This window comes from Cygnus olor, chromosome 1, assembly GCF_009769625.2.
Source record: "Cygnus olor isolate bCygOlo1 chromosome 1, bCygOlo1.pri.v2, whole genome shotgun sequence".
NCBI lineage: Eukaryota > Metazoa > Chordata > Aves > Anseriformes > Anatidae > Cygnus > Cygnus olor.
Window position 1 is genome coordinate 113,525,792 of NC_049169.1, and position 26,789 is coordinate 113,552,580.

General features: G+C 39.1%; 1 protein-coding gene across 2 annotated transcripts in view; it reads right to left on the minus strand.

Moving 5' to 3' along the window:
• Nucleotides 1–10,358: 10,358 nt before the first annotated feature.
• KCNJ6 (potassium inwardly rectifying channel subfamily J member 6) overlaps nucleotides 10,359–26,789 on the minus strand; it is a 163,298-nt gene continuing 146,867 nt past the window's right edge. For both annotated transcript variants that reach the window (XM_040577507.1, XM_040577496.1), the window contains one exon: nucleotides 10,359–14,558. In XM_040577507.1, the coding sequence (XP_040433441.1) occupies nucleotides 14,233–14,558 (326 nt within the window). In that variant the 3' untranslated portion in view covers nucleotides 10,359–14,232. The remainder of the gene's footprint in view (nucleotides 14,559–26,789) is intronic.

The following is a 26,789-nucleotide window of genomic DNA, read 5'->3' on the forward strand; positions in this document are numbered from 1 at the left end:
TGGATCTTCAGCTTCCACATAACCTGAGTTTTAAGAAATTTAAAGAAAAGCATCAAGTTTCATGGATTATACTATCATAACTAAACCCAACCAAAAATCCTATGAAATGGATTATTTCACATCCATACTGCTTGTGTTTGATCTTGTTCACTGGGAACCGGCAGAGCCTTAGTAAACCAGCAATTTTTCTTCTAGTTCCTAAGGAAGAAAATTTTTCTGGGAAGTTTTCATCTGGCTCTACTGGTGGCTGCTGGTTGTCACATAAGACCATCCCTCACTTGGAGGGAGATGCGACTTCCCTAGCTCAACTCATGAAGAGCGGAGTTGCATGCAGATGACAGGTTGAACGTATCTCTGGAATTAGGCTGGTATGCTTATAATAACTTTGTGCCCTAGTTATTATTGTTCAACGAGGAGTATGAGTATAACAGCTTTACAGCCCGCCATATTAAATGGAATTCAGTGATAGATCATTTACAAAACCAAATGGTTTTAAAATGATCCCGCAATGTGCTGAGTAGCTCTTATAATGTCCACAGACTCTAATTTGGGAAAGGTATTTGTGCGCACCCATGACCTTAAGTGCACAGTTCCATTCCTTTGCCTAAAGACAAAATTTCCTAAATTGGTGTCACAATACCTTCAACTCTTATCTGAAAATTCACAGAATTACAATGAGAATGTTGATGAAAATGTTACTGTCTTGTACTTCTTCCAGCGCATTTTAGCAAGTCACAAACAGCATAATTGTTGCATTTTACACCATTAAAATATACATGTTGATTGGAGGTTGTATTTTTGTGGTTCGATTGTGTAGCAGCAATAGTTTTCTTGGTTTTGTGCCGGGTAATAATTTTCTCTGAAGAAGTAGGATTTTTTGTTGTTGTTGTTGTTATTCTTGGTCCTTTTACAGAGGTTATCTAACGTGGTGCAGAATGTGACATGCAGGGAGTGTTAATATATTGACATAATATAAAAACCTATATCTGAATAGACTTGGTTCTTTAATACCAGCAGGGGACTGAATCATGGATAATGCTGTTTCTCCTCTTCTTTGTTTCCATAACAAAATAAAATAATAGAAACTGATTTTCAGTTATTTACCAACTTTATTTACCAAGAAAAAAATGTTTATTAGAAGTCAAGTGTGGGAGTTGGTGGTATTTTAATGATTTATATTCCCAGGTGTGCTGTTTTAACCTACTTTGTTCATTTCAGAACATTTAATTCACTGAAGCTCTTACTCACTTTTCATATTTTTATTTAAAAATTTTGAAATCAATTATTCAATCTGAATATTCAGTTTAGAGGAGGTATTAAGCTATCAAGTATTCTGAAGTCTTCTCTCCTGTCATATGGAAAGCAAATGTGAATCAAGTATTTGCAAAATGTTGAGCAATAGCTAGAACTTTGGGGAACAGAATAAGCAGCTTATGGCCATGGTAGAAAGACCTTTGCTTTTGTTCTCTTTCTTCCCATGCCCCACCAAAGGAGCCCCACGACAGGAGTCTCTGATCTCTCAGACATTTTATTCCACATTCTTCCCCTTCTTATCTGCTTTTTTTTTTTTTTTTTTTTTTTTTTTTTTACATCTTTATCACAGCATTAGCATTATTGCCCAACTTCCTCCTGCTGGTCTCTAGACACGCTGAATGTGCCATTTGCAGTTGCTGGCATCTTTTTATCATCTGTCCTTCATCCAACCCTCTCCCTCAAGCAGAATAACCCTCATGGGGATCTGGGGAGATGGCTTTGCAAGGAAACCTGAATGGTCCGCTGTCTGCACCTGACTGTTGTGTCCTCCCATTGGGCCTTTGAAACACCAACGCACCATTGTTGTGTCTTTTCCCTTCCACTGGCTTTCTTCTGCGGGGTCTCCTGTCTCCACAGAACTCATGCTAATGTTACTTTTTCAGCATTTCTACAAAGTTACACCTCAGTATTTCCAGAGCTTTCTGTGGGAATTAACCTTGCTTCTTTTCTTGGGCCCTTTCTCTTCTCTTCTATCTGTCCTAATTGCTGTCCTGTTCCATCTTTTAACAGAAATTCAGCAGCCATCTTTGTGGACATCTCTTTAATCTACTTCTCTGTTCCTGTCCTGCTGTGTCTGTCACTAGGGTCAATGTCACTAAAACAGGGATTTATGGCCCACAAATTCAAATTAGAATTATATTTAGATGCAGATTTCTATACGATGAATTTAATGGTAAATTATCAAAAGTTATTTTGTCTTCCTTGTGTTTCTACTTTGCATTGGAGAAAAACTCTCCATAAACAGCAACACAGTAGTTGTATGTATAGCTTTAATTTTCCTCATTGCAGTTTCTATTTTAATTCTTTTTTGGTGACAGTTAAAGGCCTTAGTGCTGATTAGTCCCCATGCTCACTGATATTGGAGCCTTTCCTAACTTAAACAATAATTTTGCATTTTTATTTTCTTCATATATAGCTGTTGCCTCTAGTTTTATAACTGAAACTCATCTACCCAGGAAGTTAATAAAAATTATCTAGTGGTATAATTTGAAGCAGATTAATTTGATTGCATCGAATCAGTTTTTGGCACTTAGAATTTAAATGGCTTTGATTTATTTCAGCTTATTCTACTCTCCAAATAACAATCAACTAAGGTTGAGCTAGAGTTAACTCTTGGGGGCTTTTCAGAAGAAGCAAATTCTGAAGATCATGAACAATGAGAAGCAGAGATTTGCCTTAATTTATGGTGCAATGGGTAGCCAGAATTTGGTATAAGAGAATGCCTGATGCGACAAGAGACAGGGTACAGAACAGAAAACTGAGTTGTCACTGGGAAAACTGAATCCTGGAAAAATTAAAATTGACTTAAATATAAACAACATTTAAAGAATTATCCATTGATCTGAAATCTGATTATAGTATGTTACATGATAATCTAGTGTTGCAACATTTAGAGAAAGCATGAAGGAAAATATACTTTGATATAATGTGAGAAAATGCTATATAAAGCTGAAAGTGTTGAAAAAGATTTAAAATGTCTCAGAGATCCAGATAATTACCCACCAAAACCCATTTTTTAAAAATCTGTATTTTCAGTTTAACTGTTTTTCCCACATAGATAAAGCAGAACTCCACAGAAATATAAGCTGTAGAAAATATCTTTGTCCTATTGTCCTGTTTTATAATAGAACATTGTTTAATTTCATGTATTCTAGTAGCAACAATAAAGATCTTACTTGAGAAATGACTGGAAGCTGAACTTTCATAAACACTTCAGCAATTTAGGAGTTTAAGAACTAATGAAAATTATCTTACCATTTTAAATATTAAGCCTGTTAAGATAATCTTGTAACTTTTTACCTTTTTAAACACTGGAGTTTGTAATGCTGTAATAATTGAAAACCACCTCTTAGAGACAGTATTTTGTCTGTTAGAAGGTTACTGCATTCTTAAGTGTTAGAAGAAGAATGACTTTTTTTTCTCCTTTACTCTATTTTTTTTTTTTTCTCCAGAAAATGTTCGGTGTTTATCTGCAATGATACAACCCAAATGGCTAACAATGAGGAACTGTGTTTATAGAAGAGATGTGATCTGGACTCATGACACACAGACATCTTCAATTTTGACCATGTGTAGATCCTGACAGACAATTTTTGTGACTGAGTATACTCAGCTTTCAGAACAGTGTTTGTGCATATTCCTGTAGTGCCATAAAAGAAGTGTTTGATGTATACCTACACATTCTGCATTAGCTACCCGTGTGAAGAGGTCCTCAGAGACCAATGAGTCTGTGCAGTTTGTGCTTGAGTTGTACACACTGCAGTTCTGCTCATATCTGTGGGCCGGATGAAAGTGAGATTGCAGGCTAATAGGACACATTTACTCAGACGGCATTTTGCCAATTTTCTGATAAAATGATTGCTAAATAAACCAAGAGTTAAATGCAACGTGCTGCCAAGGAACATATTTGCCTTTTGCTGTGAGGAGTAGAATGTGAGTCAACCAAAGCATCCGGCTACATCCCTCTTCCAGGCTTGAGACTGAAATGAGATACTTGTTTGCCCACACCTGCTGTACGTCCATCATTTCTCAAAATGCAGAGCCTTGTAGGTACACCACCTACAGGTGAACGCAGGCTCACAAAGCTACTTCTTGGTCTATAATACAAATGGGAAGAAATCCCAGCTCCAGTTGTACCCACACCAAGTTCAATTAATACCACAGAGTAGAAGTCCAGTGAAAAAATGTGTTCAAAATATGGTGTGATATTTTCTCTTGTGTCCCGGAATGGCACAAGAAATATTCTGGAATATCAAAAATGGAAAAGTAGAGCCAGAACTACTCTAGGCTATGAACAAAGTAGTGTAGGCTTTGACCACAAGATCTCACCAATAGCTGTCTGTTCTGATAATAGCACACTAGTATTTCAGTGGATTAAACACAAGCAAATTCAGTCACAAGACAGTGTCCAAAGTTGTTTATTGTTTCAAAGGAAAGAGTTTATTTATTAGTATCCTTTTTGTTTGAAAAATAGAGAAACAATTTTCCTAGAACAACATTTTAATATATATATATTATTTTAAAATTAAATTATTGTCTAAGTACATGATTTTCTTGTGCTTCCTTAATAAATATGCTTTCATAATTACCATTCACAGATGTATTGAAATTGTTTCTAGGGAAATACAAAAGACCTCAAAAGCAGGTTAATGAGCCAAACTATTACTTTTTCATACCTACCTCCTATCTTCTCTTACTGACAGAATGATGATGAACAAGGCTATGAGAGCAAGTAGGTAATTGCACTTTCTACGGATTTTTTTTTCTTGTGATTCCACCATTATACTGACTATAATGATTTGTACATGCACATGTGCAATTCTACTAATTTATTTATAAACTTCTTCAGAAGTATTTTAGGGAAGATACGAATTTCTTAATTTGCTAACCTAATTGTGTTATCGCTTAACTTTGGAGATATATGCAGAAAGGCAGATAAAAATTATTTGGTATTTCACTAAAAAGGTATGACTAAGTCTTTCAGGGATTTAGAAAAAAATGTCTTTACCTGCTTGTTCTGCTTAGCAGCAGAAAGATTTTAGGGTTACAGATGTCTCAAAATAAAGGGGTGTGGGAAAGATTTCACTTTTAACTGAATAAAATTCTGCCAATACCATAAAACTGAAGTTCTGATTACATTAGTATTTCTTACTGTACTGGAAATGATATATCAGAATTGAGCCTTTGAAAAATTTGAAATTTGTGGTTATTGATAAAGCAGTTTGTAAACTAAATTCAAAATCTCCAGTCATGTTTATCTAAATAGGTGCTTTTAATTCTGTTTGCCTGTTTGCTGGATTAAATGGAAGAAAAAACGGTAGTAATTGTTTCTCAGGCTCTGGCTCCAGCCATTAGTGATGTTAAAATGTAATGTTACTTACAGGAAACTGCGTAGACCTTTAAAATACTGTTGTTTGGTGGTTTGGATTACAGTTAAATACTTAATATGATGATATTCAGAATTAACTTCTTAGCTAGTTTCTGTAAAATGACCACACTAAAGAACGGAAAAGTGATTTTAGGAAGTTCTGTAGGTCAAGAGGACAATGTTGATTCATATCATAGAGATTTTTTAGGCACATCATTTTGAAAATGTTTGCTTTTGTCTGTACTGTATTCATGTAAGGTTCATTCTGTGTTGTTTGGTACTGGAAATGCTAAGAGGAAGCAACTTGGAGGGCTCACTGGCCAGCTGCCTGACTGCAGTGCCAGTAGATGAAGGGCCAGCAAGCAAGCCAGAGGAAAATGTTCCCTGTTTTGAAGGCTCTGTCCAGGGCTTCCAAGAAGAGGGTCAATTATTTACTGATAGTTGAATTGCCAAAAACAAAACAAAACAAACAAACAAACAAAAAATTGATAACGAATTTGTAATTTATTATTGTTGAAGGTTTCTCTGAGGTACTGTAAGGTCACAACATTTGCCATCAGCCAGGTTCTTGCTCCTTAGGAAAGGCAGGCTTCTCCTCTGACAGTGGTTATCAAGAACAATATCAATATTACAAGTCCATTTTGTGAAAATGTTCAGAATGTAATGTTGGGAATAGCTTAATTTTAGCTGTAATTGGAATCGTAGGAATAACTGACTCATACTGCAAGGGTAAGGTTGGTGGCAGTTTCCTACACTGCTAGATACCTCCAGCACTGTTTCATTTTTTTGACAAATTTCATACCTATTCATTTTTACTGTAGGTAAACTGACATTAAATGATGGTGTGAATTTGTTCATTATCTGCAAAGATGGCAAAAATGGATTTTTCAGGCCTATTTCAAGAAAGTCTCCAGCTGAACAAAACATTTTGTTCCAGTATCGGAATGCCGCATTGTGTTATTTTGGAAATGTGAGAGGAAAAAACTGTGAAAAGAAAATTCCCTTCTGATTTATCAAGAAATCTATTTTAAGTTTTGTGAAATTTTTCTCTGAAGCAGTTCACTACATTGATCTATCTCTAATGGTCAGTACAAATCCACAGATTACGTTATAATTAATAATGAAACAACAAAATAAATCCTTAATTTATGAAACAAGAATTCTTTTTGAAAGTTCACATTTTTATGGCCATGCATATTTCTATTTTAGCAAATCAGAGTGTTGACACAAAGAGATTTTTCACACAAATATTTTTCATTAAAACAGAAAAAGGAAATTCTTATTTAAATATATGAAATTAAGCCACATTTTTCTCTGCCATTTTCCCGGAAAATTTCTATGCAGTTTTCTTTTTCTATTCTTCTGTTTCTTCTCTGGAAAGTGAGGCTAAGCAGAGGTTTTACCTCCTTTTACATGTATTAGTTATCATATTACATTATTTTGCTGTGATTTTTCATTAAGTTCATTCTGATTTCACGTCTTACCGGGGCTAAAAGCTCTTCTAAAATCAATACCATAGGTTACTAGTACACAGCTGATTTCTTCCTTGTCATCTAAATGGTGGTAAAAGACCCTAAACATAAGGTCTTGAAGATTTGCAGTGGTTTCTGTGAATGGAATATTTCCTCACTTTCTTTTGAATTCAATAAGTTATAAGCAACATTGTCTTTTCTTAGTATTACTTAAATGTGATTGAAGTGATGAATTATCTTCCTTGTCTCTTCTCATTATATAGATTCATTTTGATGATTTTACTAGCTAAAAAACTAGCCAAGTTTTTAAACAATAGTTTTTGTTACACTTTGCTTTACTATATTTATTAATAGTAGTTGTCTGAATGTCAAGGAAATGATGCATGTGTATAAAAAGTAAAAAATGACCAGCAGCATTCCTTAGATTTCAACACATGATTCCAGTGGCCTTGCCCTTTGGTCAAGACTTTTGTTGAGTTTCTTCTGTAGCCTTTGTCCTTATTTATATTCCTTCCTTTCCCTTTCCAGGGACCTTTTGTATTTGTTGCGAACCTTTTTAACCTTTGACTAGAAAGCGGGATATCTTGTTTTCTTGTTTTTAAGAAATGAGATCATTAGAAATGAGAATTGCTGGCCCGTCTGCTAAGTCATGGATTACATCTTTTCCTACAGAAGCTGCAGCACAAGGACAAAATGCACACCTTACTTTTCTTCCTCCACTACTGTGCCTTAACCCCTTTACAAAATAAACTGCCTTTGAGAGAGTCACGCCGTTTTTTTGTTCTTGCTGGAAGTATCTTTAACACATTTGGCAGTGGCTTCAGTTGATCCCTAATTTGCCTAAAAATGTGTGCCTAAAACCTACAGCAGAACTGAAGGATGTAAATATTCTGCCTGTGGCTGCCTTAAGACTTTGGCAAGTATTCGATGCTGATGACATTTCAGCTGAGGTGAAGACCTATCCTGACTCCATCATCTCCCAGGGAGCCTAAAAGCTGGCACAAAAGGCAGCACAAAGTTCTCACATAGTCATCTCAGCAGATGGTCTCTTCTTTCCAGAAATGCCTCCTCGTTCCTACTGGCTTTCATAAGAGCTGGTAAATGTTCAGCATTTCTGAAAAATCTCGTGTAGAGATTTAGGAGGGTTAGCTGTAGCATCCCATCCAGTTGTTGCTGAGAAAAGGAAATAACTATTAATGGCCTGAAAAAGATGCATTATAAAGTGTAACAGTTTGAGTCCCCCCCCGCCCCCCCCCCCCCCCCCCAAATTTGAATGCATTTAAACTGTATGTTGCCCTGACATCCTTTCTGAATTAGAACATGACCTCCTCAAGCACCACATCACATGTCCTTTAATACAGACATTTCAGTGAGGAATTTGGGTCCTCCTGACTTATGGTGGAGCCAGTAGCTTCCAGAGGGCTGCCGAAGAGCTGCAGCTGTGGCTTTGGTGCTCCTGACTGCCTTCTTTGATTAAAAAAATTTTAAAAAAATTGGGGAGGGCTCTCCCCAGTTCTATCCTGAGAAAAAAAACTCAGAGCAGCTGGTATTACTTGAAACTCCCAAATCTTTATTCTGTGTGGATGACACAAGTTAGAGAGGATGAGGGAAGAACTGTGGTTTATACTTGTGAATTCACTTGAAATAGAAAACAGATTTCACACTTGAGATGAAATATCAAGATATGCAGGTCTCTCTGGAACACTGTCTTTGGGTATGATGTCTGTGTGCTGTCTACATGAAACTGCATTACAGCACCAGTATGCGGGCAATAAATGGAAGAATGGCAAGTGGTAAAATAGGTACTCCATTACACTGGAGTTATTGCTAGATTAACATTTCTGAAAATCCAGGGGAGCTGAAAAAAATGGAATGGGTTGAAGTAAGCTTGAACTAAATACACAAAATGAAATGTGCACTAAAATGTGTAACACACCCCTCCCCTCCAAAAAGCCAAATCTCAGAAGTTTAAAGTTAACTCAGGAAGCATAAAAGAACATCATTTATTATAAATATTAAATGGCTTTCGGGTCTTGTCTCTAAGAACTACTTAATGCACAAAGCCCACATTTATGTCTGCTTTCCAAGCCATTTCCAAACAGCATGTTTATGAGCTAAAGGAGCAAGGATGTCAGAGAAGCCAACTTTGGTTCTTGTTTTGTTAGGTCTGATTTATAGACTAAGTAGTGTCTGAATGAGGTAACATGGTTGTTAACAAGGCTGATATTTTGAAAAGAAAGGTATTTCGACAGACAGAAAGTGCAGTAATAGTAAAAAGTCGAAGTTTCACAGTGAGAACTTCTGCTGTTAGCTAAAGGAATGTCCTACCCAAGGTGCCGGACTCTCCCTTTGCCATAAAGACAAGTCAAGTCAAGCTTTGAGCCTATAATTCACATCTACATCAGGTATCTTGAGCAAGTGGTATAAATTCGTCATTAAGTTTAAATCTCCCTGATCCAGAAGTCCGAGGTTACCCCTTACTTCTGCCAGGAAGGTTTTCTAGGCATAACATCACGCATCCTTGCAGGGCTGTGCAGTTCTGTACCCATCTAACAGTGCAGCTGGAGTGAGATAAAATGACTTGGCTTTCCTCCGCCTCCACCTCCTAGGAAGGCTGCTCGGGTGGGTGGTGTTCAGAGCACATCAAGCCCAGACCTCACAGGATTTGGGGCCTTAGGAGACACGGTGGCTACTTGCACTCAGAAGCATAGGTAAAGGCTGCAGTGATGTACCTCTGCAGAGAGCAGATGACTGTTGGATGAGGTGAGAAACATGAATCATGTGCCTTCCCCAGCCTGAGGGCACATGTATCTGAACACAGCCTGGGAGTGCCCTAGTCAATAGGATAGCAGCTGTTAGGGACTGAGGGAATGAGGAATTTTCCATTCTTCTGTTAAAAAAACACCAAGGGAAGGATTTAAAGTTTCTTTGGGCTAGTGGGAGAATTCAAGAACCCGTCTGACCTTGGTGCAGGTGTTAGGACACTGCTTTTACTGTTATGGCAGGTTTGTTTCTTGGGAGGAGTGGGGTGCGGCCTTGAACCTCCCTGGGCTGAAAAGGGCACTGAGCCCAGGTCTCCCCTTTCCTCAGTAGTGTAATGCCACATAGTTGATCAAAATGGGAACTTGTGCCCTGCAGTTGAAAAGAGAAGACAGATTTCTTCCCTGTTTTTAAAGGGTTTGAGCTTCCCCTTTAATTCCACGAATTCAGGAATATGGACAACCCAGAACTGAAAACCTTTGCACACGATAGCTAGGCATGTAAATCCAGAGCCCATCCTGAAGGAGGTTAGAGCCAGAACAAGCTCTAACCATCCAACAAGCATTTTCCCCTTTGCCAGCACACTGTCCTACCTGAGGTGGTGGCTGGAGACCCTCTTCTGGCACACCACTTCCTTCCTCTGTACGGCAAGAGATGCACAGAGCTCTGTTAACTCAGGGCTGTGCAGTCCCCTCCACCTATGCTTCTGGTATAGAGACCTACAAGCTTGCAGCAAGGCCCTTCACAGAAGCAGACAAGACATTTCATTTTGATCACCAAAGTTAAATTTGATGGCTCACATCAATGCCAATACCTATAGTTCTGTAGGACAAAGATCTAGGATCATAACTGCTATATACTTTTAAGAGGATGTTTGTATTTTTTGTTGCTTACTTTGAAATAGTATTTGAAATGTATTTCAATGCTGGTAAGATGGTATTTATTGCTAAATAGTAAGATGGAACTTGCAGTACTTGATGAAGGTCAAATTCTCACCCAATATAAATTTGCATAGCCCCATGAAAAGCAATATTTCTGTATCTGTTATCACCAGCTGAAAGATATGGTTTGGAAACTTGTGGGGAAAGAAAAAAAATAGTGTGTTGTAATAAACAAACAAACAAACAAACCAACCAACCCTCTAAAACCAAACCAAAACAAAAGATAAATGCCAAAACCAAAAACAAAACCAAAAACAACAAAAAAAAAAAAAAAGAGAAGGAGCCAGAGATGACAGTACAACACTATGCATGAGTTTGTACGAAGAATCTCTGCAGAATTTTTGTTCATTGAAGAAGGAACTGAGTGCTGCAGTAGATGACTGCAAACTCACATTTATCTCTGGAATTTCTTTTGCTTCTGGAAATCACAAGATAAGCTGAGAAAAAGACATCAAAATGTATTAATGAAATATATAGGTATGTAATGGATCTTGATTAATTATGTATCCAATTAAATAAAAACATTACATCATTCATGATCCTTAAATGTGATTTGCCAACAATATTCCATTTGGGCACTGTTTTCAAAGGATATTGTTAAGGTTTAGGAGCTGAAGTTTTCAGGTTAAGTTGTTATAATGAAAACACCACTCAATATGTACGGCTTGAAAATCCATTGTTAATTAACAGCATTCAATTCTTAATTGTCTTTTTACCAGTTCAGTTGAAATCATTGACACAAAACACATTGTTAAACTGCTTAATCAATCATTGTAGAAAAATAGAGGTGTTTGATAGGGACATTCTAGTACAAAGTTTAGGTGAAGCTTCCCCATTGAAAGCTTTGGAGGCTTCTGTTTTTTAAACTTATGTTACAAAACTGAGATTTCATAAACTTTACAGTCCATACTACATGAATACTAAAGACAATAAAATACAGGGGGATAGAGAGAGAAACAAACACACACCTTAAGCTTTAAGTGCCCTATTCACAAAAATATAGCTTACACATGCGCATGCCCCAGTGGTGTAAAGTCTATTTTTTTGTGGTTGAGGACACAAAAAAAGGTTTTGTTAGGGCCCTGAGCTGCTGTTCTAATCAACATAAACTTTTCCTAAACTGTAGCAATGAATTATAGAGTGGCCCAGTAAATTCCAAGAGCAAAAAGCAGGTTTATCCTCAGAGGAATGGTTTGCCTTCAGCTCATGCACATTTGCTAGGACTGCAGACTGACACACACAGGCTCTTCCCCACCGACATGCTACCCCTGGGTCTTCTGCTGTAAGGCTTATGTTTTCCAGCAGAGCTTTGGAGTGACCCTACCTTTAAAGTGCTGGGTGCCCCTCATGGGTGGCCTTACAGATGGGCTGCGGTGGGTCAATGGGAGTGCTGGGCTGGTTCTGGTACTGGGGAAGAAGACCAAGCTTTAAAAGGTCTGTAGCAAAAGGAGCTGTATCTCATGAAACTTTAGCGTAAATAACCTTTACCCGGTTGACAAAATCAGCCATCCCAACTGGAGGGAAAAAAAAAAATCCATATTCAGAACCATTACTTACATCACGCTGCTCTGTGAAAGCCTTTCAGGAAAGATGCTCAGAGCTGAAACAAAAGATTCTTCCCATCCAGCCTGACCTGCCCATCCCTGGTGCCAAACCTTTCTTCCACACCCTGCTCTTTGTGCCTTGGTATTAAGCACAGCTGGAGGACCTGCAAAACCCCGTGGATTAGCCACACTAGGTGACAATTGGCAAGGGGCAGTTGTTTCAGCAAAAAAATAGAGAATATGTATGGACTTGGAGTGAAAGCTATATCACAGTGCAAAATTTCTACCTGCCCACTGAGATTCTCCTGAGGGTTTTTTTTTTTTTTTTTTTTTCCCATTTTAATGTAAATGTTTCTGTACAAAAATGCTTCAGTCTCCCTTCAATGTATTCCTCCTTTCTGCAGTGGGCAGGTATTAAGAAAACAACAACAAACAAACCCAAAACAAACAAATTAAGGCTGCAGCTTCCTTTCCTTCACTGACAGAAATGTTGTTGTGGATGGGCCTGAGCAGAAGCCCACCAAAAGCATCACAACCTGTGCTGAAGAAGCAGCATTTTACACACGCTGGGCCTAGCTGAATCCTTGGTGCTAGGCACTGCCGTGCCATGGGAGCAGCATCCATCACATAGCGAGGCTGTGAACTGAGGGCCATGCGGATCAGCTCCCCTCCTGGTGAATGTGTTGTGGTGTGAGCTATGCAGCTGGTAATGTTAAAGTTGTTAAGTCAGGATGTACAGGGTTTACAGTGGTTTACAGCAGCCAAGGAGCTAATCTAGGGACCCCTGCTCCTGAACATGGGTGGCAGGATCTATGTGTTTTGCTGAGAAGCCCTGTTGAAGCCTGTTACCCAGGGATGGCACGTGTTTTGTGACTTCTTTTGGGGACCGATGAAGCACCAATGCTGTTGGAAAGAGAATTTCTTCCGTTATGGCTTCAGCTGAAATTCAGCTGTTTCCTTCCCAGCTGGGTGGTTATGATCTGCTCACTACAGGACCACGCTCGGTTTTCAATGGCCTGTGCTGCTCCATTTAAATCCCATGGTTTGGGTTGGATGAAGGGAGACGTTTCCCTGGATATTGCACATAAAGGCTAATACCTCTGCATGGAACATGCTTGCTAGACTAGGAGTACGCAGGAAATTCTTGTTCGCCACAGTCTAAATTTAGATTGAACTGCCAAGAAAATACCCAGGAATGGTTTGCCTTATTTGTAAACATTTTCACAGTATATCAGTAATTATGTTACAATTTTTCTACCCTGCCCTCTCCCAGACTTATGGCTTTTTAGAGTCAGAAAAATGACCTGTTTGGGAAACAGTGAGGTACTCTAAATAGCTGCCAGTCTGGTATGCTGAAGAAGATGTCATGCACTAAAAGAGCCATAGATATAAGGGGAGAAATCAGTATGACACTCCAAATGTTAGAAGAGAAGTGCTTGTTTCATGGGTAGTTTGTTTTTGCATCCCGGTATTTCTAGAACTCGTTTTCTAAACCTACATTAATTACACAACTATGTACATTATTTAGAAGATCTTTACTACAATACTTTTGTACATGCGTTGTTTATTACTAAATGTAAAGAGAAAGTAATTACATAAGGCATATGTACAGTATCGTGTTGGGTTGCAGAGCCCTCTGCTCACCTTCCTCTTAAAGCTGCAAGGCCCATTTCATAAAGGCTTGCTGACAAGTTTACAAAACTGTCCTGAAATATATATAAAAAAACTGGAGTCAAGGCCCATTGCTTTGATGAACGTCAATTAGCCTTTCCTTTTTATATACCTTGATTATATTCCGGTGGCTTTTTTTGTCAGTTTTAGTAAACCTGGAGGTCTGAACTCAGAGAGGTGCAGAGGAAACCATCAGTCGTTAGCAGGGTGGGGATGGAGATTCCACTGGAAGTAATGGGTATTGCAGCTTTAACCTACACCTTTGCTTAGTCTGTGAATCTCTTGAGTTTGAATTGGGCAGGTAGATATTTCACATCTCAAATATTTATTTTCCCAGAATTAAGAATGACAGGGAAGGAAATAAAAGCGTGTGGGAGAAAGAAAAGGGGAACAAAAAGGGAGAAGATAAAGAAAGTCGTGTGGTTCTTACACCTCTGGTGGTTCTACAGTTTGGACTCGTTCTCTAGGTTTGCCACATCACCATTTCTTTCATTTTGGTCTTCTTGATTCTTCTCTTCCTCTTCAGTTTCCAGCTCAGCATGCTGGTCCAGCTTGCTGGAAACAGACCAAGTCAGGGGCAGTTCTGCTCGGCTGGCCATCTCTGCCAGCTCTTTGGCACTGTAAACTGGTGTGTTGGTCTCATATGTTTCATGAAAACTATTGTAGTCAACTTCATAAAATCCATCCTCCAGAGTGAGGACAGGGGTGAAACGATAACCCCACAGGATCTCACTCGTAATGTATGAGCTTCGAGCTTGGCACGTCATTCCTGTAACAGAGAAGGAAGAAGTGCTTTAATAAGGACCCACTGCTTTCCCAAATCCTTAATTATTTTTTTCAAATAGGCAGAGAAGTGTATGTAAAAAGACACATACCAGCAAGGTAATAGGCTTGACCTCATATGAGGTTGAGCTTAGAAGGCAATTTTGTGGCGTGTAACCTATTTGATGCCTTTTCCTTCTACAAGTACATATATAATTACATGCAGTGAGTCTATGAGCAAAGTCTTAACATTTCTTCATTAAATGCAGCTCTTCTTTCTGTATTTCATCAGTGAGTAACTTGCCTGCTGCTGAGTCTAAGATTGCTTGTTGAGAATGTGTGTGACTTGCTTTGTGACATCCTTTTCATCCCTGGCAGGTGATTTGTGTAACAAACCTACATCATCACATTCAGCACTTGCCCAGGCTAACTGACAAACTTTGGTAAAAGCTTTTCTCTGTTGGAGCTAACTCCTGAGCCTGTAATCCACAGGTTGACTTGGCTCCCCCGAGGGCTGGAGACACCTTTTAGTCACATTTCTTCGAGATTTGGATTGGTGGCCAATGCACAAACATCAGCAAAGCTCCTGGGGAACACTGTCATAGTCTGTGGTGTTGAATTCAGATGACTGGGACTAACTGTGAACTTTGTTACCTTTCCTTCACAGCTCTGCTGAACCTCACTCTGTGAGCTGCTGTAGGGAAGTAAATCTTTAAGATAATATATCGTGTTAAGAGATATGGAGATAAGCAGCCATTCCAAGTTCGAAGTCTAATTCAGGGTGTCCTCTGGCTGAAGAAAGGCCTGGCGGTGTTGGGGAGCTGTGACTTGGAGAACCCATCCCATCTCAGGCAGAAAATAAAATATTATTGCTCAGTGGTGGAAGGGAAAACTCAGCAGATCAGGAAAAATATCAGCAAAAAGGAATATATAAGGCAAATGCATATTCCCAACAAATTGGGTTTACATAGAGAGGATGTGATGGTTTTCCTTTAATTATTTGCACATTATTAACTACATGTTACTAATCAAACCTCAGCTAAACAGTATACGTCAAATAATAAATACCAATATATATCCTCTGAACAAGTCTGCCACACATCAGTTATTTAGAAGATAATCAAAAGCAATAAAAAAAAAATTTCATTCTGGGAGCACAAAAGGGCAGTCTATAGACATGCACATCATTTCCCCTGTGAAGTCACACGGAGAGTTTCAGGAAGAGCAAACATGGGTAGTTTAGTTTCTGATCTCTTTCAGGACTGTGCTAACTGCTCTCAATGATTCTGCTTTCATTCTCCTGAATCTTCTCTTCAAACTCAGGTAACTCACTTCTGACAAGTGAAACCAAGGTGTTCCTGGTACTCTACCTTTTACATTTATAATGCCATGTTTAGAAAGCCACTTGCCAGCTGTTACCACACTGCGTTACCATGCTTCTCTAGTAGTAATTTCCATTTATTGCCACACATCAGACACTGAGGAGTGGTGACTGTCAAGAGAAGCTTTAGCATGAAGACTGATGCACTTTTTCTACCTGCTAGAACCGGTCAGAAAAGTGAACATACTTCTACTGTGTTTACTAATCTTAATTTCTCTTTCTTTTTCCCTTACTGGACTACTCAGACCTTCATTTTTTATTTTATTTTGTTTATTATTATTATTATTATTATTATTTTGGTATTACAGTGCAGGTCATGTTTACATTTCACTTCTCAAGTAATGCACAAACAGAAATATAAAGATCTTACCGTTTTACTGTTCATTTCACAGGTGTGAAGGAAGGAAGAACACTGGAAATCATATGACAAAATCATCTTTTTTGAGATTTCCAGTGCAATTTTTTTAGTCTAAAGAAGATCTTCTTCCACGCCAAATGATGGAGGAACTCAGCAGCAATATACAAGAGACAAATTCACTGGATGTGCAGCACCTTCCCAAAGCGCTATTTGCTTTGCAGAGCTCTGGCAGAGCCAGAAGAGCAGGTGCAGTATTTGATAGGACCTCCCTGCCCCAGAGATGGTGGCATCACCAAACTGCAGGCAGAGAGGGCCAGAAGCAGCCAAGGGTGGTTGTGATCTCTTCCTTGCTATCTCAGACACCACTCTGGACTGGCTTCCTACCTGTTCTTTGCTGCTCCTTGATGGCTTGCTGAGACCAGTGACCCCTGGATGGGTTGTCCTGAAGGAGTATTGTCACTCCTAACACTCACATGTCTCTAATCCATTTGCTGGAGAAATTTAACTTTGAAGTGAGCAGGAAATCTGAAGTTTTCATTAGAAAGGTGACGAAGTTAAATTAAAAAATATTGAATTGCCTTTGAAACAGCGTTGCCTTCCTGTGTTCTGACCAAATACCCACTGTTCCTGCTGCGGTTAAGAAAAATTCATTTAACCATTGGAAAAGAGGAGGGTAATTTTCTGCAGAAGTCAAGAAGATTAATTGAATTAAGCTTGAGTTACAGGTCATTAAAAACTAACCCTAATCTGAAATTTTGACCCATCTCTGTTTTTAATACAGTCTCCCATTCTACAATGATTTAATACCTGTTCATTTCCTATTGACAGAAAAAATCATTTCAGACCTAGGATGAGAGTTAGGATTTTTGAAATAAGTACATTGAAATCAAGAAAAAGGCTATATCTAGTGAGGGCTGTGTGTATGAGAAAGGCCTTATAATGCTTTCTAAATGTTTGTGATTGCTGATACAGAAAAAGTCTGTAAGTGGATCACAAGGATTTCAGATTAAAATGTCCCACGTTTGCAGAGGCCCTTGAAGTGATTGCCTGTGAACCTCTGTGGATCTGGAAGCAGAACAGAGAGATTTCTGCAAGTCTGCATTGCATGGGTTTACCAGCTTGTTCCTTTGCTGGCCCAGATGTCCTTGAACTTCTTATCTTTTCTGCATTTACACTTTTATCATATACTATTGTCTAATTTGGACACTTTATTATACACCATGGTTTTAATTGTCTTTCATTACTTGCTGTAAGTTCTGAACATGCTCTTGGTTGATGGAGGAAGCTGCATCCTGAGTGAGGGAGTTTTAGGCTTTAGGTTTACAAGTATTGCCTGATTTATTTAGTAATCATCTTGTTTATATGTAGCTATAGATCTGTTGTACAATGGCTTTAAAAGTAGCTGTGGTTTGACATTTTGACTAGTGTCTGACTTTAATTGGATCCCTTCAGGGCAGATGAGAGCTGGGGAGCCTGTTGAGCTTCTTAGTTCAGCGTTAATTGGACTTCTTCAAAATAAACAGGAAAATTGGGAGACTAAAATGATTAATTTAAAATTAATTAAAACTATAACTGGAAGGAGTGGTCTATTTAAACAGGAGCCTCACAGTCCAGTGAAGACCTTGAGGCTGGACACTCAGGCCCTGTTAAGTCCCCATGGCTGACGGGAGTCCAGTGAAATCAGGGTGGCTGGTGGTGACTGAAGGACAATCCTGGCTGTGTGGGGCAGCTGCCAGCCCCTGTAAACCCTTGTGAGGCAGCTCCACAGCTTCCTGCTCCATCTGTCCCTGCTCCCTGGTGCAGGAGAAAGGCAGAGGGAGGACTAGGTTGCACTGCTGTGGGCTTTATCTGACACCTGTTCATCTCACTGCATGCTGGACTTTCACCACGCTGTGAGCTGGTGAGACCTCTGATGATTCCCCTTGGCTGCTGTCTCACTCCTCTAAACTCAAAGCATTTTGAATGAGTGGTAATCAGCCCCTATACGTTGTAGCTTTGTCTTAGGTCTTAACCTTAAATTAATAGCAGTGTTTTGGTCTGTTTGTTTTATGTTTGCACAGGCTAGGGAATCACGACTGAGCATTGCCTAAGAAATTGATTGTTGGGCAAGTTACCTATGAAGTAAAATTAATAGCTATATTACTTTTCTTCTTCTTCTTCTTCTTCTTCTTCTTCTTCTACTTCTTCTTCTTCTTCTTCTTCTTTCTTCTTCTTCTTTTTCTTCTTCTTCTCCTTCTTCTTCTCCTTCTTCTTCTTCTTCTTCTCCTTCTTCTTCTCCTTCTTCTTCTCCTTCTTCTTCTTCTTCCTCCTCTTCCTCTTCTTTTCTTCTTTTTCTTTTTCTAATTATACTTAACGTGCAGTTAGAGCTTGATGGGCTGTAGCCAGGGTCATAAAAGTTGCCACTTCTTCCTGAAAGAATGGCACTGTTGTGGATACCATTCCTATTGCTTTCTTGTCCCCCTTCCAGGGTTGGCACTATGCAGAGAGAGTCACAAGCTGAATTTTGGTCCTTGTTACAACATGGGAGACAAAATAAATTACGGGTTTTGGCGAAGGAGACTTTTTTTTTTTTAAAGCAGCTAAGGTAATATTGCAGCATTTTTATAGTTTTGCTTTTGAATGGGAACAAAATGGTCCTGCTGACAGTGCTGGGATTAGTTCCATGTATCTGAAATCAGCCATTAGTTACTATTTTGGATAATCCCATTACCATACAACCAATGTACCTAAAAATCTTATTTATTCTATACATGCTTATTATTCTTGTTCAACAGGTAAGGATCAACAAGACTTGAGTAGCACTGTGAGGAGTGGCTTGTGAGCCGAAGTCAGCCTGCTAACTTTCTGTCTGCTTTAAAGTTGACATAGAGCTGGGCTCCTGCCAAAAGGTATCTGTGCTGTGGTGGGTATGCTATTTGCCCACAGGTTAGGCTGTAGAGGACTTGGTCACATCTGTGACACTATGTCCAGACTGCTTTGACAAGAAGTTGGGACCGCGCTCTGGCTCCTGAAACGTGTGGGGTGTTCCTCTCCAGAAAGCCTAGGAGCACGGGCTAATGTGGTTCCCTCCCACAGGGTCTGTGCACCCTGTCAGTAATTTTTCTTGCAGCTAGAATGAAAGACTTTTGATGTGCTTAATATTTGCACAGTGCAGTTTATGAAAATGACAAAATAATCCCCTCCAGTTATTGCTGATATGAAGGTAAGCTTACAACCCCACCTTTGACTGATTAGAATTAATAACAAAGTTGATGACACCTCCACATTCATCACTTTTGAAAAGTAGCCTGGTACAGTTATTTTGAGATTACAGATTGTTCACGCTGTCTACTACTATTTAGGCTTACGCTTACCACTGTCTGATAGTGGTATAAGGGCTTAGTATGGTGACCCAGAGTGACTTGATGCACTTCCTCACAGCACACTTAATTTAAGGTTTCTCTGTTAGCTTACACAATAATATGCTGTGTCACATACCCTTACCATGTATTATTTCACTTTCTGATGGGAGACTTCAAAAACAAAACACTAAAAGAAAGGTAGGGGAAAAAAATCATGGAGTCAAATATGTGTTTGGGCTGAAACACGGTGATTTGCAGCTCTGTGTCAGCCTATTGGAGATTGTGCATAAAGACAGCCCCACTCAGCTTTTGTTTTACTTGGGGCAGTCTTTATGACAACAGAGCTTTTTATTTTAAAATTCCATTCCTATGACAAAAAAGGAATTATAAGCTATGTGATGAATTGAAATGAGAGGGGCAAGTATTGCAGGCTATTCCTGACTGCATGTTTTTGGCTGATGGCCATGACGTCAAGAGGATTTTAGGTTCCATTTACCATGGATATCCTCTGAGACAGACTTTCTATTGCACAAGACTGAACCAGCTATCCCATAAGAACCATCTGCTTTCAGTCCTTGCTTAGGAAGTTTGCTCCATGGTTCATTTTGGAGTAAGATCTCAGCAGTGGAGGACTGGAGTGTCCACAGAAAAAAATGGTGTCCCCATTTCTGGGGCAAGGGAAGTTTTGCTCATCTACAGGAGTATAAAATTTGGTCTGGGGTCTCCAGCTGAGAGCCGAGACCTTCAGGTGCAGATGCAATGTTCCTATTATACTACTTTCACCCTGTCTTTAGTCATAAAATCTTCTGCTGAGGTATCGCTATAGAGATCTCAGTCTTTGTCCAAAATTTCATTTGTACAATAAGAAGCTTTTAAAACCAAAACCAAACATATGAAATTCTCTACCCTTATGGCCTCTACATCAGTGCTCATGATGAAATTATTTTGCTGCAGGAGTTATGAAAATTAAGGGGGGTGCTGACCTGTAGCATTAAAGCCAAATTTGCACCTTACCTGGGGCACAGGTGAAAAGACAGGGGAATTTAACTTAAACACTGTGATACAGCACTAATACTGAGGTAATTAGATGAACGTGTACCTATCTCTTAAACTCTGGTATGGCACACACAAAAGCTACAGTGACTTTCTGGGTTTACATCTGAGCATTGCTCCTCTATTCATTAAGTACCACCAAGCAGTATGTACAGAGAGATGGTCTCTGCCTGGATGACCTTTCGGTCTCAAATGTATTTTGTGCAAGATTTAATTTGTGAGTCTGCTATTTTTAGACATTAAGGACAATGAAAGATCAATATGTGCTATTAAAAACAAGCAAAAGGCTAGGAGTCAAGAACATCAGATTTATATCTTGGTTCTCCTGCAGGTGTACTGTGTGGGCTTTGGTAAATTACTTAGCTCTGCCGGGTCTGTTTTATTTGTCTGCCACAAGGGATGTGCTGAGAAGATTTAAATGCAGTAGATGTGTTTGCGATATAATATCTTTCTCATCTAGACTTCCACTGTCTAATTTGTACTAAAGAATTCTCCCTGGTGTGAAAATAATTGCCTGAAAAAAGGACATAGGTTTAAAATAAAGTTTCCATTGTGCCACCAAGCTATTGTCAGAAATATTCTGTTAGTCAATTTGTTCTCTTTTATCAATCTAAAAAGAAAAAGAGCAAAAACTCATCTTGTATCTTGAATTCACCACTTTTTCTAAAGCTTGAAACCATCACTTGTCGTTACCAGAAAATGTCGCAGATAGCATTCTCTCATGCTCTGATAAGACATTTTCCCTTTCCTTTTTGTATGTGTCCTTTTGACAAGAAACCAACTGTTTTGCTTGTTTGTTTGTTTTTAAATATAATTTTATTTGAGTTAAAAAATTGACATTGCCTTTCATTCAGAGCTAGCAATGGGAAATTCCCTGTGGGTCTGATAACTTGATTCAGAACACAACTGGGAATTGGATGCTTATCTAGTCCTGAGCAATGCCTAATGCTCTTGAAAGTAATAAAAATCAGACAGGTGCCTGTGAGTCTTTCAATGCATATTTGCTTCAGCAGGCCTGGGAATTTGTGCATGACATCCTTGTTGTTGTGGGCTAGGAATGGTGTGTATGTCTTCTCCACCTCCCCGCTGCACTGCTGTCTCACTGTGTGTGCGTGTGTGTGTGTGTGATTGGGAGAGGAAGGGAGGAGGGAGAGATTTTTTTTTTTCCTAGAGAAATGTAAGGAATTAAAATTATTCTTTAAAAAAAAAATCTTTTTTTTTCCCACTTTTTAATAAACTCGTGTTTATTTTTTTTCCTTCTGTAGTTGATTTGAGCAACATGGTCGTTATATTTTCATATTTCTTATTTAATCAGACTGAGAGGCTGATCTTCCTATTTAAAATTTTATATCTTTATCTAATTCTATATGTGAATTATGATCACAGATCTTTTTGGTAGCTTTTGTCTAAATCTCACAGCTGGAGTTGAGACATGGGACAAACTCTACATCAGAAAGTGCAAGTATCCATGGAGCGAGCTAGAGAGGCTGGCCTGACCGGTGAGGATGGCAGTCAAATCACATCCCCATGGGAGAAGGGATACATTAGTAGGTCACGTTTGCACAAGAGGTGAATATGTGTAGGAAATTAAGCAGATGACAAACCATAATTTCAATTCAGTGGGACTTCCTGACATTCCAAAGTCTATTTTTTTCTAAACAAACTGAAAACAAAAAACAGGTATGAAAAATGAAGTTAATATTGAATTATATTCTATATAAAGTCCATCTTGTGTCAGTCAAAGCATTCTGTTTTCATTCTGGCTTTTTCAAATTTGATGTATCAGTATAATCTGAATTAGAATAAGACAATCATATTTTAGTCTTTTTCAAAATCTAAAAAAGCACATTGTTTTTATCCCCGTGGGAGATTTCAGTGTCAGTGAAATGATATTTTCCAATGGAAAAATGCTGGGTTAGGAATGTTTAACTTATTCAGTTATTATTTCTCCTTTCAGGAATTATAGAATTGTAGAATAACCTGATTTGGAAGGGACCCACAAGGATCACTGAGTACATGAAATGTCCTTCACTGGATATTTTCTGTCTAATTTCTTGCCTTGTGACTGCATGTAGGTTAGTCTGAGAAATGACACACGCAGAAAGCAGAAAAGCTTATCTGATTCAATCTCCAAATGTGCTGCCACTTTTAGCTACAGTGCCATATACATTCTCAATAAACAGCTTCTCAAAGAGACAGTACAATTACCAGTCAGCCAATATTTAACCTTCATTTAGCCTCATATTCAGGCCATGCCCAGCAAATCAAGTTGCCTGATGCGTATGAATTTTAATCATTTTTTCAGCTGTGCCTCTTCAAATGGATGATGATTGCATTTTTCTGCTGACTAAATCTGTGAAATTCAATATATCAAACAATGCAGAGTCTGACCAGAGGGAGAAGCACATTGCAAAGTAGGCTCTCAGAGTCCTTGGGAACAGGAGACTTGGTTAGGTGGAGCTGGAACAAGAAGAATTGGGATTTTGTACCCTACTCTGTGTTTGAGTGTTGTGATACATTGACAGTTTCAATGGTGTTTCAGACATCTCATCAGTGTGCTTCAGTTCTCCTACCAGATATCTGCAGGAGAAGGATATAAGAGAACCATGTTTGAAAGAAGCTGCAGTACATAGCTATATCTTTGGTGACTCCGCTTGCAAAATGCAAAGTGCCGATGAAACAGAAGGTCTGTCCTGACCTTTTAAGAATGCATTGCCATTGATCTGTGGGCTTCCTCCTGAATTCTGGCCTGCAGATTGGACTGTCTCTTCCGGCACGGTGCGCAGGCAGCCTGCTTTGCAATTTCCTGACAAAACAGGAGGGAGCGGGCAGTGAAGGCAGCAGGCTCCAGCTGAGCCGCCTGCTGCTGCCTCCATCCTGGCAAGGCTGTTTGTGAAGCGGTGCAACCTGACCCATCAGGGCAGAGGATCCTAGGTAGCAGGGGGTGTGGGGAAGACCCCTGGGAGCTCATTTAGGCTAATAACTCTGTTTATGGTTTCCAGCCTAGCCAGCTGCTTTTCTAGGTTGCTTTCGTAACAGAGGCAGCAAGAATCACTGCCTTTGCATGAGTTCCTATTGCCTTCCTATTTCTTTTCCACAGGCTGAAGCAACATCTTTAATTCTCATACCAGAGGACCTCAGAAAATAAACAGTTCAGACAAATATTCCAGTTTGGTTACCTCTGTATTGGAAAGAACTTTGGGCTCAGTCTATTTTACGGTCAATCTAGTCACTATATTCAGAGCTGCTGGGGAAAAGCCTCTCATACAAGTGACAGGAGAGGAGCAGATGTGGTTGCCCAGCTGCACACCAGCATGCTGAGATGCTGTGCCACATCGGGCTTCCCATGACCTGACCTCCGGCTGGGAGAGGCTAAAGGGAGTCCCTCTTCCTCCAGGGTCTCTGAGTCCCGTGCCCATTCTCTCACCTCATGAAGGACTGGAGGGCCATAGGAAAAACTAGATTTGGATGACAGAAGGGTGAAGAAGCAGCATTGCTCATCTTGGGGAAGAACGTGATAGAACAGCTCCTGTTGTTCACAACTCTGCATAGATCCCAAAACTGAATGAGACCAGCACCTCAGCAGCTTGTTCCTCTCTCTCTATCCCTTGCTGGGGAGGCAGAAGATGGGGATGGAACAGATAAGAATCCCAGGTGGGAAATGAAGAAAAGAAAAATGTATCCTCTAACACTTCAAAATTCAGAGTTTGATTAAACTCCATGACTTGTTGAAAACTCTAGCTTTTATGTGCAATTTGACAGGATCTGTTTCTTCTCCAACACGTTCAGGCTAACACTGCAAGATGCAATAGCTCAGACACGCCTGTAGCAAGTGTCCCTGGGGCAATGCCTATGGGTGGCATTAGGCAGAGCTGGATGCTCTACAGGCTGCCTGCTTAAATGCTGAGAATATGAACTCTAAAAGTATTTGGCCTCATAAAAGGGGAAAAGCATTGATTATGTGAGAGCTATTCTAAGATGGTATCCTTTAAGACATATACACAGAGTCCATCTATTGCAGAAAAACATAGCTGACAGCTATATTGGCTCTATACTACATAATGCATAGCATACGTATCTCCCTTGAGGAACATGCATTAACCACACAGTAGTAACTGTGACTGCCAATAGACCAAGACATGTCTGGGCATTGGTGAAGTCCCACATCACCATGATGCCAAGGGATGTCTGGGAAAAAAACCAACAACTTTTGTCAGAATGATGCTTGTTGTGAAACCAGCATTTTCTATAATGGCTTGTACCTGCTACACGCTTGTGCTGCCATGACTGTGAGATAAACATTTCATTAAAATACATGTGATCTTTTTCACCTCTTGCTGTGTAGATATCTTAAAAGCATAAATTGAGTCTGCATGTTTGGATGGCTTTTGTTTCTCTTCTTAAAATGCTACTTAAAAAAAGAATAGAATATTTAAGGTTTGCTCTGCAATAAGTTTACTGACATAGCTTTTTATAAAAAAATGTCACATTTTACTGTGAAAATGTTTGTGAACCCAAGATTAAAGACAAAACAGTGTGAACATGCAGCTTAGTATGCTGTAAAATTTAGGAAATAAGGAAGATCACTAGCTTTTCGACAACAAAATCTGTGAATCACCCACAAAGTATTCTAGTGGCTGTTTGTGGTTAATGGCATTTCTGAAGCCTGGTTTAGCTGTTGTGAAATAGGAGGAGGAGATGAAAGAGAGTTTGGGGTAAAGCACTTGCTTCTGCCAGGCAGATGCTGGTGTGATGTGATGTTTGGAAAAGCATCATTAAAAAATAATAATAAAAATAATAATAAAAAATAAATGATTCTCTATCCTAAATCTCTTGGATTTTTGTTAAGCAATAAAATTTGTTGGTGGGGTTGGCTGGTGGTTTTGTAACAGTGCATCCTTTTAGGTGGGCTGGAAAACAAACTAAACACGGGTAGGTGGTACTTGCTTTTAGGAGAGACAACTTGAAGAAATCAGTTTTCTAAAAATATCTTAGTTTCAGAGATGGTAATTTTGACTTATATTTCACTGGAAAGAGTCCCAAGAGGACTTGTGTAGATTCAGAGTTGCTCAGTGGTTTTCAGAAAAAAGCTCTGAATCCTGACATTATCACTGAAACTGCTGTTTGAGAAGGCCAGCCATTATCACACATCAGCCTATGAAAAGGAGATGGAAAAGGGGGGTATGTGAGAATTGGATTAGTCCAGCTCTGGCTAATAACAGCAAAACTGCTTTCTGTTTTTTTTTTTTTTTTTTTTTTTTTTTTAAATAAGCAACCAAGCAACCCCTTCACTGGTCCCTGGACCTGTGCTTACTTCATCCAGCCAACACCTCCTCCTCTCTTCTCTCTGTCGGCTTACACATGGACCTGCCTCTAGCCCTATTATCCTGCCTGTGACCTGTTGGTAGTGAAGCCCGTGGTATGTGGAGAAATTTTGCTTAGAGACTTTGAGAAATAGTTTTACTTTCTTCATTGTAAAAGCTGAAGGGCCTCAAGGCTGAGGTCCCGGCTGAAGGCACCCCACACTGTACATGGCCCAAAGCTAATGTGTCTGCTCTGGGATGAGGAGGAAGAGAAGGAGGAAGAGTAGATAGAGGAGGAAAAGGAGGAGGAGGAGGAATATTTGGGTTAATTTTCTTAGTGTTTGTAATGATAGTTTTAAATAGTAGAGTTATACCCTTTCATTTTCATTACAGGAGAGAGTTTAAGCAACCACACTTTTTGTTTGTGCTATTATTTAGAGAGTCTGGTTGAATCCTTTATGAAAATCTTTTAAAGGGAAACTGTTAAACACACTGAGCTTAAAAATTCATCTGCCATAATGATGATCTCTAATTAAAATTTAAATTAGGTTTATTGAATCAGCTGTTGTTATCGTTATTGTAACAAAAGTATCAGCCAATCCAAGAGTTAATGTAGCCCAGATTTTTGATGAACTTTTGCAGGCCTTCTAGCTGTTATGCAAAGAAAATCATCTGCGCTGTTAAAATCCTCCCACTAAATAACAAGTGCATTCAGATTTTTTTTTTATTCTTCCTCTTTTTTTTTTTTTTTTTTTTTTTTCCAGTTCATAGGATGAGACTTAGGATAAGTTGATGCTTTCAG